Below are 18,080 nucleotides of genomic sequence, written 5' to 3' on the forward strand. Positions count from 1 at the left end.
AGAGAGATTATGGCGAACAACTGTGTGCGTACAAGATATAGATGGCTTAAACACACCAGAAGGCTGATGCAGGGGGCAGGTACTAGGAGTGTTGTTTCAGAAATTCTGTTTGCTCTAGAAGCAGGTGAGACAGGCTAAGCAGAGAGAGAGAGCTATGACAGGTGCTCACTTTTGTGAGGGGCTCCTGGATGGTTGATGGCAATTGCTTCACTTTCTCTGTCAGTTCTCCGTTAGGGGCAGATGGGAGAAAGTGGGTGCTAGCCCAGATCTGTTTGTTTTGCCTGTTTTTCCTTCTTATTCTTAGTTGGGACAGAAATTAGGGAATATTAGGTGTAATGACCCGTCTGATACAGTGGCCACTGCCCTCATCCACAGCACTGCCAGTCCTGCGTCAACCCCACTGTTTGCAGGACAAATCACCAAAACCCTGTGCTGAGAGTTTGCTCTTTGATCTCTGTAAACCCAAGCAGGGTGTTAGGTTGTACGGGAGAAAACTGGGGGGCAATGACCTGCAGCAATTATTCTATTACTTTGTAATTGTTCTATTCAAAATGGTCCCATCTTCCCAGCCAAGGACAATGTCCTTAGTAGTTAATTACAGTGTTTCAGCTGCCATGGACCCGTGCAAAGAGCAGGCTAAAACATGCCAGTGGGCCGTGTCCATATACTAGTTTGGGGTTAGTTCAGTGCCTGGCACATAGTAGGCATTTAATAAATGCTTGTTGGTTGACTGATTGACTTCAGTAATATTAACCAACCAACAACTTTTGATTCACCTGAATATTTTGACTCTTGTCTATTCTTTTTTTAATCTATTATTTATTTTTGTGTGTGTTTTTTTGTTGGGCAATGAGGGTTAAGTGACTTTCCCAAGGTCACACAGCTAGTAAGTGTCAAGTGTCTGAGGCTGGGTTTGAACTCAGGTACTCCTGAATCCAGGGCCAGTGCTCTATCTACAATGCCACCTAGCTGCCCCCCTCTTGTCTATTCTTAACCAATTTAGTTTCTTTTTTTCCTTTTTATAGTCAATTGCTTTGGTCTCACAGCTATGAATTTGCCTACTTTAAGGTGACATGGTTGGCTAATGTTTGGTACATGCTGGGAGAAGCTGGGGCACTTAAGCTTTCTTCTTAGTTGATATTTGAATGAACTGGAATCATAGGGAAGGAACAGCAGCCCATCCCACTCTGAGGTCACTAGAATTGTTAGGAAGCTTTTCTTTTCAAGAAGCCTAAAATTTGCCTCTTTGCAACTTCTGCCTTCAGGGACCCAATTAAGGAAGTTTAATCCCTCTTCCACGTCTTTCAGATACTTTAAGATATCATGTAACTGTCTCTTACAGGTTATGACTTTGTGGAACTGGAGAACTTTTACTTGTCTGAGTGTTCTCTCTATAAGCCAGGGATTCTTAACTTTTTTTGTGCGTGTCCTAGCCCCTTTGAGCAATCTGGTGAATTCTATGGAGAGCCCTTCTCAGAATCATATTTTTAAATGAATGAAACAAAATACATAGGTTTAGAAAGGAGGCTGATTACATTTAAATACAGTTATCAAAAAATTGAAAAACCAAGTTCATGGATCACAGGTGAAAAACCACCTTGATCTAAGCACCTTTCAGAATTTGAACTAATTCATTCTCTTCCTCCTTTAAGTGAAGCATGTATTTTCCAATGCATTTTGCATTTGGGGGAAAGGAGGCACCAAAAAGTAATGGAACCCAGCCATATACAGTATATGGCTCTAAGAGATAGAGATGGGAAATCAGCAAGTCTCCCAACTCTTATTCAGCATCTTGTGCATGAGATAACAGTAACTCATTTAATTGGCAGCTCAATAAGCAAACACATTGTTGCATATCTTTAAAAAATAAACAGAAAGATAGAATCTCTACCGGGAGACAAGCAAGCCTTTTAACCCTTAAATAACTGGTCGTTTTTTTAGGCATTTGGAAGAAACTTCAGCTCTCTGGTGAATGACCCATATGAAGATTTCTCCCGGTCATACCAGACATCTCAGTTCAACACTCAACATTGCAGTCACTCAAGAAAGAGTTAATTTGAGTGTTGGATTGAGAAGAAAAGACTTCTTGTTAAAATACTTGTCTCTCAGGGATATTTGGACAGTAGAGTAGAAGGGACTTATCCCAAGTCCCCTTCCCCTTGTCTTAGTTGTTTAATAAGTACCCAATGAGAAATCTAGCAACTTTTATCAATCCCTTGTTCTCCTCCCACCCCCTTCATCTCCTATAAAGGGTTAACTTAGAGGATTCCAGTTGTTTGAAGTGAGAACAAATCCCTGATAGGGAACTGGAGGAGGAGTATTCTAGAGATCTCACCCTCAACCAATTGTGAAAGGTTTTCAAGGCCAACACCCATTCATAGGGACTATTTCAGTGGTTGGGATTTGCCTCTGAGTTCATCACTGCAACTTGACAAGAGAGAAAGAAGCAAACTTTCAGATCATTCCATCAATTTAGGGCTTCACTTCCATCTCTTAAAAGGTAAAATGCCAGTTTTCAGCATTGTTTACCATTCAGGGGATGCTACTTTAGTCTCACTTTTATATTGTTTCTTTCTCCACAGCAGGAAAGATCTAATTCTGAATAACTCTTCCTATCTATCTATCTATCTATCTTCCTATCTAACAGTATATTCTTTTGTGTGTGTGGGGGGCAATGAGGGTTAAGTGACTTGCCCAGGGTCACACAGCTAGTAAGTGTTAAGTGTCTGAGGCCGGATTTGAACACAGGTCCTCCTGAATCCAGGGCTGGTGCTTTATCCACTGTGCCACCTAGCTACCACCCTAACAGTATATTCTTATAGCACATTCTTGACTTGGCTGTACAGGGAACAGGAGCCAGTCTACCATGCTTTTGGGAGAATCTCCCTTTGTTTGGCAGTGTGTTCAAGGGATGGAGTATATACTGGGAGACTGAAGTCCTGTAATTATTTTTCTTAGTTCTAGTTCATGAGGAAGTCAACTGGGAGCAGAAGTTTAGTGGGGAAGCTTTCCTACCAATTAAGTGAGTGACCAAAAGAGTGCCTTCCCTCCAACAATGCAGAATGCATTCTTCTTCTTTTTTTTGTGTGGAATGCATTCTTGTCCCAACTGAGGCTGATTTGCTGACACCAGGCACCCATCTCTGAACATTTCCTGCTATTGGGAATATGCTTTTCAAAATACTTAAAAAAAAACCAAACCAACACCTTGGATCAGGGGGCAGCTAGGTGGTGCAGTGGATAGAGCACTGGACCTGAGTTCAAATCCGGCCTCAGACACTTGACACTTACTAGCTGTGTGACCCTGGGCAAGTCACCTAACCCCCACTGCCCTGCAAAAAACAGAAACAGAAAAAACCCAAAAAACAATGACAAAAAAACACCTTTGATCTCCCTCCCACTTGGGATGTTTTACAAATTGCTCATTCCTGTGGAAGTTTCTTCAGTGAGAACCAAAAGCAGGTTAAGAACAAAGTAATGAGCTCAGAACAAAGGCTGGGAGCTATCAGGAAACTGACTTCATATTGGTGTACAAATGCAAAGTAAATCCTGTATTTTAATATTCATGGGATGTTTTTGGCCTATCTCTCTCTCTCCAAAGCTATCTTTAGCAATGGACTCTTATGTGATCCAGATGAATGGCAATGGTGATCATTCCTCAGTCCTGGATGTCCATGTAAACCTCAATGGAAGAAATACAGTCTTGGGAAAAATGAAAGGCAGGAAGGCCAGATGGGCAGTGAGGGCCTCTGAAATGTCCAAGAAAACTTTCAATCCCATCAGAGCCATTGTGGATACCATGAAAGTGGAGCCAAATCCTAATAAAACCATGATCTCATTGTCGATAGGTGAGTACTAGACCACCACTTAAAAGGGAAGGGGAACTCAATTTCCCATTGGCTAAGTTTATTGACTAGGGGGAAAAAATGACTAAAAACAGAGGTGGGTGGAGATACCTAGAGGGAGAAGAGTGTTCCTGTCTTGCTCACTGATTATGAAATATTATTAATCTTAACATGGTTCCTTTCCTTCTTCCTCTAAAAAAGGAGATCCAACTGTATTTGGAAACCTCCCTACTGATTCTGAAGTTACTCAGGCCATGAAGGATGCCTTAGATTCAGGAAAGTATAATGGTTATGCTCCATCAATTGGTAAGTTTCCTCCACTTTGCTAATATCATTTAGGTTAGTTCTTCCCAATGCTTTTTTTCCATCTTTGTATTCTTTCTAGACTTCATTTTGTTCTCTGTTTCTGTCTTGGTATTTAGAGGCTAAAATGAAATAAGTGTAAGGGTCTGGGGAAAAGGTTCTTGAGTATGAATTCTTTTTTTTTCTTGCAGGGCAATGAGGGTTAAATGACTTGCTCAGAGTCACACAGCTAGTGTCAAGAGTCTGAGGCTGGATTTGAACTCAGGTCCTCCTGACTACAGGGCTCGTGCTCTATCCACTGCTCCATCTAACTGCCCCTTGAGCAGGAATTCTTAACCTTTTTTATGTCATGGACCCCTTAGGCAGGCTGGTGATGTCTATGGACCCCTCCTCAGAATGATGTTCCTAAATGCAAAGTAAAATAAAGTAAAATATATAACATTACAAAGGAAACCAATTTTAGGAAATAGGTTTCTTAAAATATTTTTTTAAAAAAACAACCAAGTTCGTGAACCCCCAGGTTAAGAACACCTGCTATGGGGAATTCATTGTAAATCATAAAGCTAAATTGATATCCTAGACCCATCTTTGAGAAACACCTGATACTACTTTCAGGCCCCAAAGATCATGCCACCAACTGCGGTTACATTTCTCAGACAAGTTTGTTGTCATATTGTTACTGATTATGAGGTTTCTTTCCCTAGTTGAGACTACTCCTTTGATAATTTCTTCCTTCCCTTCCCTTCTCCCTGACACCGCCCCCCCCCCCCAGGCTTGGGGAATAGAACTTGCTGACCCTCATGAAAATAACTCCCTTTTTGCTCTCCCTATACTTTTTCCTGTCTTAAAATTCTTATTTAATTGTGGTTCTAGCCAGAACCATCATTAGGTGTTCTGGTATCAGGGGCAAATTCATTTCAGAGGGCAAGGGAGTCTCAAGGCTCCTTAACCACACCTGTGAGTGGTTGGGGCTGACTGGAGATAGAAGTCACTGGAGTTGGGGAGGCTGAAGAAGTAGGAAAGCCAAGGAGTTGGGGGGGGGTAGAACTTCAGCCTGAGGATGATTTTACTGGATAGGAGGGAGAGTAAGTGGAGGGCTATCGGTGATGACAACAAGCACCTGGGCAGGATGGAGTCAACTTAAAATAAAGAAAAATGGTTGCTGAGTGATGGTAGCTTAGTGAACATCTGAAAGAAAATTGGGGAACCAGCAGTATGCCAACTCTGTGCATCAAGGGGTATGAAGAATGTGCAGAAAGATGCTGCGTATTCAGAATGGAGAAAACCAGGTTTCACTGTGCCGAGGAATAGATCTAGAATGAAGGGAAGTTTAACCAGAGCATCGATGATGGAAGGTTCCAGACCACCAAAGAGAAGTTGGCACCTAGGTCAAATCCCAATGGCCACCTTGCTACTTCTAGTTCTGGTCCTTGGGAAAGGGGTATGGTACTGAGGAAAAGACAATGAGACCTAGGAGAAATAAAGTCTTTTATAAATGATTATTTATTGGTGAATTACATAGTGTAACGATTGGAATAACGCCACCTGCTGGATACTTACTGTAGAAGAGTTCTGCCCATGAAGGGAAGGTCTTTGAGGGCAAGACCAGGAGTCAGGAAGTGACGCGGACTAGTGGGAGGAGGAAGGAAGAGACTGGCGCTCAGTCTCGCTCTCTTTCCTCTGGACTCTGGTGGAGAGCGGAGCTAGAAATGTGCTCTCCCTTTAATAGATAGGAATCTAGGCCTTTTTCTCTCTCTTTACCAAATTCTTATTCTCCTTAATAAATGCTTAAAAGTCTAACTCTTGCTAAAGCTTATAATTTATTGGCGACCACTCATTAAATATTTTAGACAGACTAGCTAGAATTTTAGCCCTTAACAATAGTTTGGGAACTGAGCAGGTTTCTTTAGGCATGAAATTATACAGTATGTGCCCTATGCTGTTATCATCTTCATGTTACGGATAAGATTAAGGTACAGAGACTTCAAGCAATTTGCCCAGGGTACATAACAAGGAAGCAATCTAAGGCAGGATTTGAACCACAGTTTTCTAGTACCCTAGACTGTTGGCAAGTTGAGGGAGAAAACTGCCCTACTCACTGATCTCTCTCCTTCTATTTCCAGGCTATTTGTCTAGTCGGGAGGAAATCGCTTCCTATTACCACTGTCCAGAGGCCCCTCTGGAGGCTAAGGTAACACGGGATCTTTGCAGGCTTCCACCATATAGAGTGAAATGAAGTTGGGAGCTTATTCTGCAATTCCACTTAGGGCAAAGGTCACTTTTGTTTTTGTGGGGGCAATGAGGGTTAAGTGACCTGCCCAGGGTCACACAGCCAGTGTCAAGTGTCTGAGGCCAGATTTGAACTCAGGTCCTCCTGATTCCAGGGCTGGTGTTTTATCCACTGTGCCACCTAGCTGTCCCTGAAAAGAATGAGTTTTAATCCAGTTAAATGATTAAGATTTCTTGACTGCAGTTGCATATTGAATTGATGACTATACCAAGATTGGGGCTAGCTGCTCCCCCAACCTGATGGTTTTGGTTGGTATTTCCCAATAGAGAAGCCCTCCCCACCCTCTTACCCCCAACCCTGTCATCTATATCATATCTCTAGTCAGGAGCAAATAAACCAGGGAGAAAGTCCAAGGACACAATCAGCTGAGAATTTTCCCTAATCCCAACAACAGGGTTGCATTTTTACCATACAGGTTAGCTGAGGTATGACCAACTTTCTAATAAGGTTATATATCCACATACCTATATCCATACACATATATGTCTCCATTATACATATATATATATAAAAACATATACACTTATGTGCATAAAACTTATCAATCTATTGGTTTTAGTTTAGTATAATCAGTATATATATGTGTGTGTGTATATATGTATGTATATATATGAACTAAAACATATATACATGTTTTAGTTCAGTATAAAAATACTGTTTTTAAAATTTTATTTTTATTTTTAATTTTTTTAAAGCAATAAATATTTTTATTTATAGTTTGGGGTTCCAATTTTTATCCTTCCTTCCCTCCCCCCCTTTCCCTCTCCCTAGGCGGTAAGCAATCAGATATAGGTTTTACATGTACAATTATGTAAAACATTACCATATGAGTCATTTTGTATAAGAAAACTTGAATAAAAGAAAAAAAGAGAACATGAAAAATCACCTGCTTCAGTCAACAATACTGGTTTAATGGGAGGTAAAGTGGTGGAATGGAAACACCTGGAGCTAAAGACCCGTGTATGAATCCCAGCTCTGTGGGTAATTGTGGCTAAACCACTTAATCTCTCTGAGGTTCAGTTTCCTCATCCACAAATGAGAATAATAAGACTTATAATACCCACCTTGAAGGTTTCTGTGAAAAAAGTACTTTTCAAATGTTAAAATGCTATGTAAATTCAGGAATAAATTTTTCTCCTTATTCCTGAATCTCTTGTTAAATTAACTCTTGAATTCTTCAGTCTGTTCTCAAATTTCTGTTATATCCAGAAATCACCACCTTAATTAACCCCTTGTGTTCTACGCAGGATGTCATTCTGACGAGTGGCTGTAGCCAGGCCATTGAACTTGCCTTAACTGTGTTGGCCAACCCAGGACAGAACATCCTGATACCTAGACCTGGCTTCTCTCTCTATAAGACTCTGGCTGAATCCATGGGGATTGATGTCAAATTTTACAACTTGTTGGTGAGTGATCTTTTGGGGAGAATCTTGGAAAGAAGATGCTTTAGGAAGGCTTCCTTTATTTTAAGAATAGAATTTGTGGGGGGTAGCTAGGTGATTCAGTGGATAGAGTACAGGACCTGGATTCAGGAGGATCTGGTTTCAGACACTGGACACTAGCTGTGTGACCCTGGGCAAGTCACTTAACCCTCATTGCCCCCACACACACATAAAAAAAAGAATTGGTAACAAGCACCTTGTCACAGATCCAGCCCATTCTTACATATGATTGCCTCTTTTATATATAATTGTCCATGACGTATATTAGGGTGTTTTGGGGGGTTTTATTTTTTTGCAGGGAAATGAGGGTTAAGTGACTTGCCCAGGATCATACAACTAGTAAGTGTCAAGTGTCTGAGGTCATATTTGAACTCAGGTCCTCCTGAATCCAGGGCCGGTGCTTTATCCACTGCGCCACCTAGCGGCCCCCTATGACATATATTAGTGCTTTATATAGAAGGCATTTGGAGCCTCTGTACACTTACTAAACTTTTGTTGAATGACCCCTAAGCTCAGTTGCATGCGGCTCCCATGTTCTAAGTGATGTGTAAGAAAGAATTTGGGGACCAATTATTCTAACTACATCAACTTTTCTTCACTCTCTGTTAACTTAGTTTCTTTCAAAGAAGGCCTTTAGAATTTTGTTCTGCTTCCTTAGGCTTCTTGGGGCTTTTCTTCCTTCCCTCTGATTTTTGTCCCCAGACATCCTCTTCCTCTTTTATCCTTCTCATCATTCCTATTCTCCTGTCTCATTGCCCTCCCTCTGGGGTTACCGCCCATTCCCACTGTATATACATTTTGTGCGTTCATAGTTGTTTGCCCATTAGAATGTGAGCTCCCTGAGGTCAGGGACCTGTTTTTACCTTTCTTTATATCCTCATTGCTTAGTACAGAGTCTGGTACATAGTAAGCACCTAATAAATGCTTGTTGATTGATTGATCAATTGATTCCATCTCCCCTTGAACTTTTAGGATTTCATGGGATTTTATGGAGGAAAATTGTTGTCCAGTTCCTTCATGTAGGCCACACAGCTAGTAAATCCAGGATTTAGACTTGGGTCTTCTTCTAACTCCACTCTACCATCTCTGTCCCTTCACAAAGCATGTCTATGTTTGTACTCTCCAGACATGTTGATTCAGATATGAGTATGTTTGCTCATATATTTCAGATGTGAATGGTCTTGGTGTAGGTAGCGGAAGCTATAAGTATATTTTATTGTTTAAGTCAAATATTGTATTAAGTAATTATTATGCAAAGCTTCCAATTAAATTCATTCAAAAAAGTATTTATCAAGAACTTGCCATATGCAAGATATTATCCTAGGAATACAAAAACAAAATAAAAACCAGTTTAGCCTGCAAGGAGTTCTTATTGCAATCTTTCCTTCCTCTTTAGCCAGAGAAGTCTTGGGAAATTGACTTGAAACATTTGGAATCATTGATTGATGAGAAGACTGCTTGTCTTATTGTTAACAACCCATCAAACCCCTGTGGTTCAGTATTCAGCAAAAGCCATCTCCAGAAGATCCTGTCTGGTAAGATGGATTATTTGATTTGGCCTCAGGCCAGCTAGAGATGTCAAAGGCTTCCCCTGCATATGGAATAAAGTAGAGGACTACCTACCTGGGCTCAAAAGCAAGGAAAAAGATAATCATTTGGGGATGGGATGCAGGCAAATGGAGTTGGGGAGTTGGTAGAGGGAAATGTGATGGGCATAGCAGGATATATACACATTTGTACATATGTGTATACATACTCATAGAAGGAAGGAGCAAGATGAGGGAATTTTATTCCTCCTTTCTTATTTTTTGAAATAAATAGCTTTAGTTAATGGAGTAAAAAAAAAAACTTGATAGAGTAGGTGTCTGTACTGGATGCTCTGGGTGAAATTTTCTAACAAAAGGATTAGAAGATATATTACAACATGTAAATGAGTTTATAATCTTATTAGGGAAAATGACACATACATATACACAGTAGCTTGAGAAAAATGACAAGACAATATTGTAAAAATGTAATATAATGTTGGACTGGCTGAATATTTGGGGCAGCTAGGTGGTAAAATGGATAAAGCACTGGCCCTGAAGTTGGGAGGACCTGAATTCAAATTTGACCTCAGATACTTAATAGGCTGTGTGACTGTGGGCAAGTCACTTAACCCCAATTGCCTTTAAAAAAAACAACCAAACATCCAGGGCTATCTCCAGTAATACTGGACCCAGATGTCTCTGGAGGAGAGAATGAAGTTGGTGACTTTGCACAGCCCTCCCTCACTTAAATCCAATTCACTGCAAGTCATGACATCACATCACCCTGACGTCATGGTCCTCTTTGAGAATGAAGGACAAACAACAATAAGGTTGAATATTTGAATCTTGAGGGACCCCAGGGCCAAGGAATGATCAGAGCATATTTCTCCTTTCTTTAGTGGCTGCGAGGCAGTGTGTTCCCATCTTGGCCGATGAGATCTATGGAGACATGGTAAGCATTGGGCAAAAGACTCTCTCTGGGTTTCTACCCTAAGGAATTGCCCCCTTTAGATGACACCTTTTACAAGGCAAGCAAAAGTCACCCGAGGAATTTTCTTGTATGTCATAGTCCCTAATCTTTGAACATATTTCCTGAGACTTCTGTCACAACAGCATACCTTGCTGGTATTCATTCCTCTTACATAGATTCAATATGGAACCTGTTCTGTATTACTGGGCTGGGGTCACATTCTTTGCTTTGCCAGTCTTCTTCCATATAACCAGGCCAGCCATCTTTGGCCTTTCCCCTTTGAAGCAGCCATCTAGAATCAATGTCAGTCCCTAATCTCCTTGAGATTCTAATCTTTCCTTAGCTTTTGAATATGGGTGGAAGGGTATAGAGAATAACATAAATCTGATGGCCCATCCTGGCTGTAGAAGGTGATAGAGATCCCCTAGAGAGCAGACAGGAAATATCATGAACCTTCCTCCTCTTTAGGTATTTTCGGACTGCAAATATGAGCCCTTGGCCACCCTCAGCACCAATGTCCCCATCTTATCCTGTGGGGGACTAGCTAAACGTTGGTTGGTACCAGGCTGGAGACTGGGCTGGATTCTGATCCATGACAGACGAGACATCTTTGGTAATGAGGTAAGGGCAGCACAATCTCTTGTTCAATGGATATTGCATCCCTTCTTCCAACACACAAATACATACATGTATACCTTGTCTTGCACATACAACTATGGGGAGATAGGGGGTTTTTGGAACCATATTTTTTAGCATTCATAACAAGAATACATACAATGGAAAGTGTACTAGATTTGGGGCTCTGGTTGGGATCCCCACCTCACCACTTATGATAGGTGTGACCTTAGTTAACCTCTCTGGGCCTCAGTATCCTCTGTAAAAATGACTTACTAGTTTTTCATCTATGATCATATGACCCGGTGACACTGAGGCTCAGGGTGTCTGAGGAAGATACTAAATAGAGAAAAGCAACTGTCATTCCTGTTTCCTGCCTCAGTTTCCTTTTGCTCAGATTAGTGAAGAGGTCTTATTCCTCTGCTACTTCAGGATTGAGTCAAGTCAAGAAGCAACTATTAAGGGGCAGCTAGGTGACGCAGTGGATAAAGCATCGGCCTTGGATTCAGGAGTACCTGAGTTCAAATCCAGCCTCAGACACTTGACACTTACTGGCTGTGTGACCCTGGGCAAGTCACTTAACCCCCATTGCCCCGCAAAAACAACAACAAAAAAAAAAAAGAAAGAAAAAAAAGAAGCAACTATTAAGTGCTTACTATATTTCAGCCACTGTGCCAAGGGTTGGAAATCCAAGTACAAGTAGAACAACAGCCCCTAGCCTGAAGGACCTTACATTCTAATGGGAGAAAACAACACCAAAAAAAAAAGGAACCTGAAAGGGGAAGGGGAAAGAAGGAAAAGGTACCTGAGCAGGGGCATGGTAGTAAATTCTGGAGGGTCAGGAAGAAGAGATGGCTGTCCTGGGCACTTTCCTTAGAATGGGAGAGAGACTTGACAACACATGAGCTACCTAAATAGGGGTGATTTTGGAGGTACTGACTATGTATTTCCTGCAATGTTGAAGATCCGGGATGGGCTGGTGAAGCTGACTCAGAGGATCCTGGGACCCTGTACCATTGTCCAGGGAGCTCTGAAAAGCATCATGAGAAGAACACCTCAAGAATTCTACCACAATACCCTAAGCTTTCTCAAGGTAAGGGTGATCCAGAAGTCTGCCATCTTTGGGGAAAGGAAACTATCCATAAGGGGAAGCTCGTATGAAATCCTGGGAAGGACCTTATCTTATCCATGATCTTGCCAGTAGTCAGTATCATTAATCCCGGGAAGGTCAAGGCTGCTAAAGAATTGCTGAGACTGGGATGTGCTCTCCTACCTCTCCTTTGTCCATCTTGGTCCAGATGGACCCAGTAATGTGAATACTTTTCTGGGTGCTTGGCAATCCTATTCACTCCAGCCCAGGGTGGAATAGACATGATCTTCACCCTGCTGACTCCTTTCATAAATAAGCAAAAATGGGGTCGAGGCCCTCAAAATGGTGCTTGTTGCAGAGGCTCGATTTTTCCTTTCCCCAAATGGTGATCTTTGGCCTCTGTCTTGTCTCTTACAGTCAAACGCTGACCTTTGTTACGAAGCTTTGGCTGCTATTCCTGGACTCCAGCCTATCCAACCTTCTGGGGCCATGTACCTCATGGTAAGCATATGGTTTCAACCCTGTCTTAGTAGGGAGAGGAGGCAGCTGGGTGGCACAGTGGATAGAACTCTGGCCCTGGAGTCAGGAGGGCCTGAGTTCAAATTTGACCTCAGACACTTGACACCTATTAGCTGTATAATCCTGGGCAAGTCTCTTAATGCCAATTGCGTCAAACATCCGGGACCATCTCCAGTCCTTCTGATGGATATCTTGCCACTGGACCCAGATGGCTCTGGAGGACAGAGTGAGGCTGGTGACTTTGCACAGCCCTGCCTCACTTAAATCCAATTCACTGCAAGCCATGACATCACCTCCAGATGTTATGGTCCTCTTCAAGAATGAAGGGCAAACCACAACAAGTAGGGAGAAGACTAATCAGTGGCTAGAACTGTCCCCACAGAGTGGAGCCTTTTTCTTTTCTATGAAGCTTAAAGTGCAATTTGATTTATTTGAGACTTGATGAAAACAAAGGGCTATTATGTCAGTGCCTGAAGGGATTCCGTCTCCTGTAGCCACTAGTTCGCAGGAAGAAGGGAATTCTTCCTTAAGTTCAAAGACTACTTTTGATCTTTATACCATTATAATAACCCTTCCATCCCTAAAAAAATGCATCAGTATTAATGGTCCCCTGATAAAGCTTCAGGATTTCTATTAAGATTCCTTCTCTAATGCCCGCCCCTTTTACATGTCATTTAACTTCTGTGTAACCCCTGTCCGAAAGCCCCTTGTTATAGCACTCTCTACTTATTGGTGGAGATGAATGCCCTGCTTTGAGTGACAGGAGGAAAGTCCCAAAGGATATTCCCATTTGAAGAGTCCTCAAGGGGAATTCCTGTTTGAAAAGTCCCCAAAAGGGACTGGCTAAGAATTGAAGTTCTCTTCATCAACCCTTACCTCACTCCTCACACAGAGTAGGGCATTCATCTCCACCAATAAGAAGAAAATCCCAGGGGCAGCTAGGTAGCACAGTGGATAAAGTACCTGCCCTGGATTCAGGAGGACATGAGTTCAAATCCTGCCTCAGACACTTGACACTTACTAGCTGTGTGACCCTGGGCAAGTCACTTAACCCTCATTACCCTGCAAAAAGAAGAAGAAGAAGAAAGTCCCACACCAATGGGGTCACTTCCCAGGGGCCTTTGTGAACCTTAAAGTGCAATATACATATTAACTATTATTAGAAGATGGTTAAATTGGACATTTTCTGGGATCTGTGCCTGCACTTCTCACTCTTCCTCATAACTGAGAAAGAGCTCTCACTTGTAACCCCTCCTTCCTCCTATGGATGTAGGTTGGAATTGAGATGGAACATTTCCCAGAATTTGAAAATGATGTCGAATTCATTGAGAGGTTAATTGAGGAGCAGTCTGTCATCTGTCTTCCAGGAAAGGTGAGCGTCTTTATCAGAATAGTTTTGTGCTGCTGAAAGGTCTTGGTGGGCTCAGGAGCTCCCTGGCTTAACTAACTCCCCAAACAAGTTCTTTGTTATTTGGTTGGACTCAAAAGTCCATTTCTCCTGATTTCAAAGGGCCAGTCCTCACCCCTCTTCCACCCACACAGAACTGAGGACTTTGATCTATTAACCCTCATGTGAGTTTCTTGAGGGCAGAGACTTTTTGTCTTGATTTGTGCCCCCAGTGTTTAGCATAGCACCTTGAACAGTGCTGAATAAATGCTTGTTGACTGACTAAAGATTCTTTGCTCTAGGAGCGAAAGGAAGCCTTATTCTTTTCTTTAGATTAACATCCAAACATTCCATTTGGCCCTTCACTGAATGGTGCCTTAGCCCCATAATATTTGAAATTAAGTCAATGCCTTTTGTAACTTAGGGGATGAACTATCTTAGGGGTAGTCTTGTCCCAAGTTTAGATTTTCCAAAGCTAACATGCATCTTTTTTTCCCTCAGTGCTTTGAATATCCTAATTTTTTCCGAGTGGTCATAACAGTCCCTGAGGTGATGATGGTGGAGGCCTGCAACCGGATCCAGGAGTTCTGTGAGAAGCACTACCAAAGTGTTGATGGAATCCAGGAAGAGTGTGACAAATAGGTCCATCTTCCTACCCCATACACTGTGTACCTAGTGGGGCCAGGAGAGGCAGTGCCCTTCTCTTGCCCATTGAGTTGGATGCTGGTGACTGGAAGAGTGGACACAAATGTACCCCACTTTTATTGACAACTTTTTAGAACTCCTGTTTCCTAGTCCCAACTGAACACACTCTGCCTCCATAAATTCTCCTAAAGTTGTATTAACATGATTCACTCCCCTAGTTTTCAGTCTCTCCCCACCATGAGATTCCCTTCTCTTTTACTCTGTGTAACACATTGGTAAAGATCTAATCTTGGTTAATATAATCTTTGGTTTACCAAGAAAGCAGAATAACCAAAAAAAAAAAAAAAGGAGATAAAGAAGAGCAAAGAAATCAATCAAGACTCAGTAAATAAGCATTTATTAAGCACCTACTATGTACCAAACAATATGCTAAGCTTTGGGGATGCAAAAAGTGTTAAAAGAAAGTTCTTATCTCCAGGGAAATCCCAATCCAATGGGAAAGAAGGATGGCAATAGAGCATTGAGGTCATTCATGTCTTTGCTGCTTTCTCATACCATGAATTCTACACACCCAAATTAATTCTGGAGCCAAATTCAGTTACCACCTCACTGACTCTAGGTATATACACATTATACAATAGATGTTACTGAAAAAAATTGGGTTTGGATCATTTTTTTGGCAATTGTATTAACCTTGCCAGGAACCATTTTGATAACATGAAGAGTCCTTTTGTAATGCAAATAATAACTCTATAATTTGTCTGTTTTGTGTCTATATTTTTGTATGTTGGATTTTCTTAAAGTGTGTGTATGGGGATAAACATGTATGCCACAAAGGACATTTTGAGGAGTTATTATGCCATTCTGGTTACTGTGACCTGTCAGTATCATGGAATCACTTTTGGCGTAACTCTGTTGTTGATTTATGATATTATATATTATATTATCTTTTAATATATTATCTAAAGAACATTTATACTGACCAAACCCTCTGTTTTGCGAAGGGCATAAATTATTGTGTTTTTTTAAAATAAATTTTACAAAGTCTAAAGTTCTGTGGTGTGATTTTTCTCCTTTGTTGAAGAGACAAAGATATTTTCTACTCTCCAGGGGGCTAGTGAGGTCACCACTTACTTTTTTTTTTTTTTTTTAGTGAGGCAATTGGGGTTAAGTGACTTGCCCAGGGTCACACAGTTAGTAAGTGTTAAGTGTCTGAGGCCGGATTTGAACTCAGGTACTCCTGACTCCAGGGCCAGTGCTCTATCCACTGTACCACCTAGCTGCCCCTATCACCACTTACTTTTACATAGAGTCAGGAATCCTTGAGAAACATCTAGTTTTGGAGTTCCATTGATTCTTTTATCTCTTCAAATCAAATGAGATCTTATATAAAGTGCTGCAAAAATATGAATCATCCAGTTCCTATTGATAGGAACGGTATGTCTGCCTCACTTGGCAGGATACATTATTTAAGTCCTGGGGTCGTCTTCCTCCCATCTCCACCATTCCTTCCTTTTTCCTGCTAAGTTAACAGTTAGCCAGTAGAGAATGTTTCTTTCAGATAAGAACTACGTAATCCAAGCCCTAAAAGCTTATTTCCACTCCCCCAAATTTCCCTTCCTTTTCCCTATTGAGTCACCAGAGGTTTTCTAAAGTTAGAGAACAAAGGATTGTAAAATCTCAGGGTCTAGTGCAGGGGTGCCACATCTGGGGGGGGGTGGTCTACATGTTTAGAAGTGTTGTGAAGAATGTGAACCCAGATGGGGAAGTGAACTTGCGTTAGATCTAGGATAAAAGGGAGGACTTCACTGGGACAAATCGCAGTACCGCCTTTGTGGTGCTTGCCCGTTCTTGCAAGACCAAAAATAAATGGCCTTCCTGCTTTGCACCAGACTGTGCCTCAGTTTACCTGTTTCTTACACTATAGAAATGCTTTGCATTACCCCAAGATTTTGTACCACCCTGGGATTAACCATAACTAGCCATCATGATGCTAAATGAGTTCATCAAGCAAGAAACTCCTAATCTCAGAGTCTTTGGGGGCAGAATTAGTTAGGGAATGTGATGTACTTCGGTGGACTAAGCACTAGTTATTGTTTGTCCTTTGTTCTTAAAGCACTAAATCTGTATTCAAAGGATGTGGTTTAAAATCCTATCTCTGCGGGGCAGCTAGGTGGTACAGTGGATAGAGCACCGGCCCTGGAGTCAGGAGTGCCTGAGTTCAAATCTGGCCTCAGACACTTGACACTTACTAGCTGTGTGACGTTGGGCAAGTCACTTAACCCTCATTGCCCAGCCAAAAAACCAAAACAAAATCCTATCTCTGCCACCCACCTCGGAGCTTCTAGGTAATTTGGGGGTTAAGGCATTTTAATCACACTCACATTTCTTTGATGAAGCCATAGAATTTGGTGTGATGGTGTTGCCTGTGTCACAAGACTTCACTTATCATTCCTCCATTGAAAGAAAATCTTTATTTGGGCCTTGACTAAAGAGGCAGAACTCAGGAAGTGAAAATTAAAAGGAGTTTATTTTTTTTAAAAAACACCAAGGTTGTAACCCATTGGTGGGGTGGCCATGGGATTCCAACTAGGAAAAGTTTTTAAAGACAACTTTTCACACAAAGAGCAAGATAACCCTGATAGGTATACATCTCCAAAAGAGGAAGGGGTAGTATTAGCTCAGAGACAATTTACAATTGAGAGAAATGCAGATTTCTAAAAAGGTATGTGTCTCCGTTTCTCCCCCATTGCCATATCATAGTGAAATGAGATTAGAGGTAAGGGAAATGGAATGAAAACAAGATGACAAGCCAAAGAATTCATTGACTTAGCTACATAAGATATGGAGCTAACCACAAAGTCAGATTAACAATAGTAAGGTCTTTCACATTTGTGTCCTATGCTAGTAACTCAGCTATTTTAGAGTTAATTTATTAATAGATTTAGTATTGCAATGACAAGCTTCCGCTCTTCACCTGACTTAATTATAGAAATTTTGCAATGAAAGGGAAAAAAAGGATGGACATAGCTATGGCAGTTTCAAGATTGTTCCCTCAAAGGCACATATTGATCTGACACAAGCCTTAACAGGAGGAAAAAAAGCTCCTTCATCTCTGTATGATTCCAAGCAAGAATCATACTTAACAGACAATCACACAGCACAATTCCACATTATTTATAAAGTATCCAAAGCTAGGTTCAGTATTAACCAGGTTGGAAATTTTACTACTGCTCAGAAAGGAAATAGCATAATGGGGAAATTGAGTCAAGAGGCTTCTACCTTCACCTACACAAGGTCATCTCCTCAACTTTCCTAGACACATACATGCACCTGTAGGAGTTCTCATCCTAGACTCTCTTTGGGCAGCACATAGCATCCTCCTTGAATGGCGGACTATTGGCTTAATGGCAATTAAAAAAAAATCATACCTGAAATTAAAACTT

The 18,080-nt window shown here is 41.3% G+C and overlaps 1 protein-coding gene across 1 annotated transcript; it reads left to right on the forward strand.

Annotated features, from left to right (window-relative positions):
• The first annotated feature begins 2,352 nt into the window (after window positions 1–2,352).
• On the forward strand, window positions 2,353–15,685 carry TAT (tyrosine aminotransferase). Its single transcript, XM_043984060.1, has 12 exons — window positions 2,353–2,500; window positions 3,601–3,847; window positions 4,046–4,150; window positions 6,271–6,338; window positions 7,685–7,843; window positions 9,276–9,414; window positions 10,308–10,360; window positions 10,847–10,999; window positions 11,958–12,086; window positions 12,501–12,584; window positions 13,876–13,974; window positions 14,491–15,685. The coding sequence occupies exons 2-12, from the start codon at window positions 3,613–3,615 to the stop codon at window positions 14,629–14,631; spliced, it is 1,365 nt and encodes a 454-aa protein (XP_043839995.1). The 5' UTR covers window positions 2,353–2,500; window positions 3,601–3,612; the 3' UTR covers window positions 14,632–15,685.
• The last annotated feature ends 2,395 nt before the right edge of the window (window positions 15,686–18,080 follow it).

The sequence above is a fragment of the Dromiciops gliroides genome, chromosome 2, assembly GCF_019393635.1.
Source record: "Dromiciops gliroides isolate mDroGli1 chromosome 2, mDroGli1.pri, whole genome shotgun sequence".
NCBI classification, from domain to species: domain Eukaryota; kingdom Metazoa; phylum Chordata; class Mammalia; order Microbiotheria; family Microbiotheriidae; genus Dromiciops; species Dromiciops gliroides.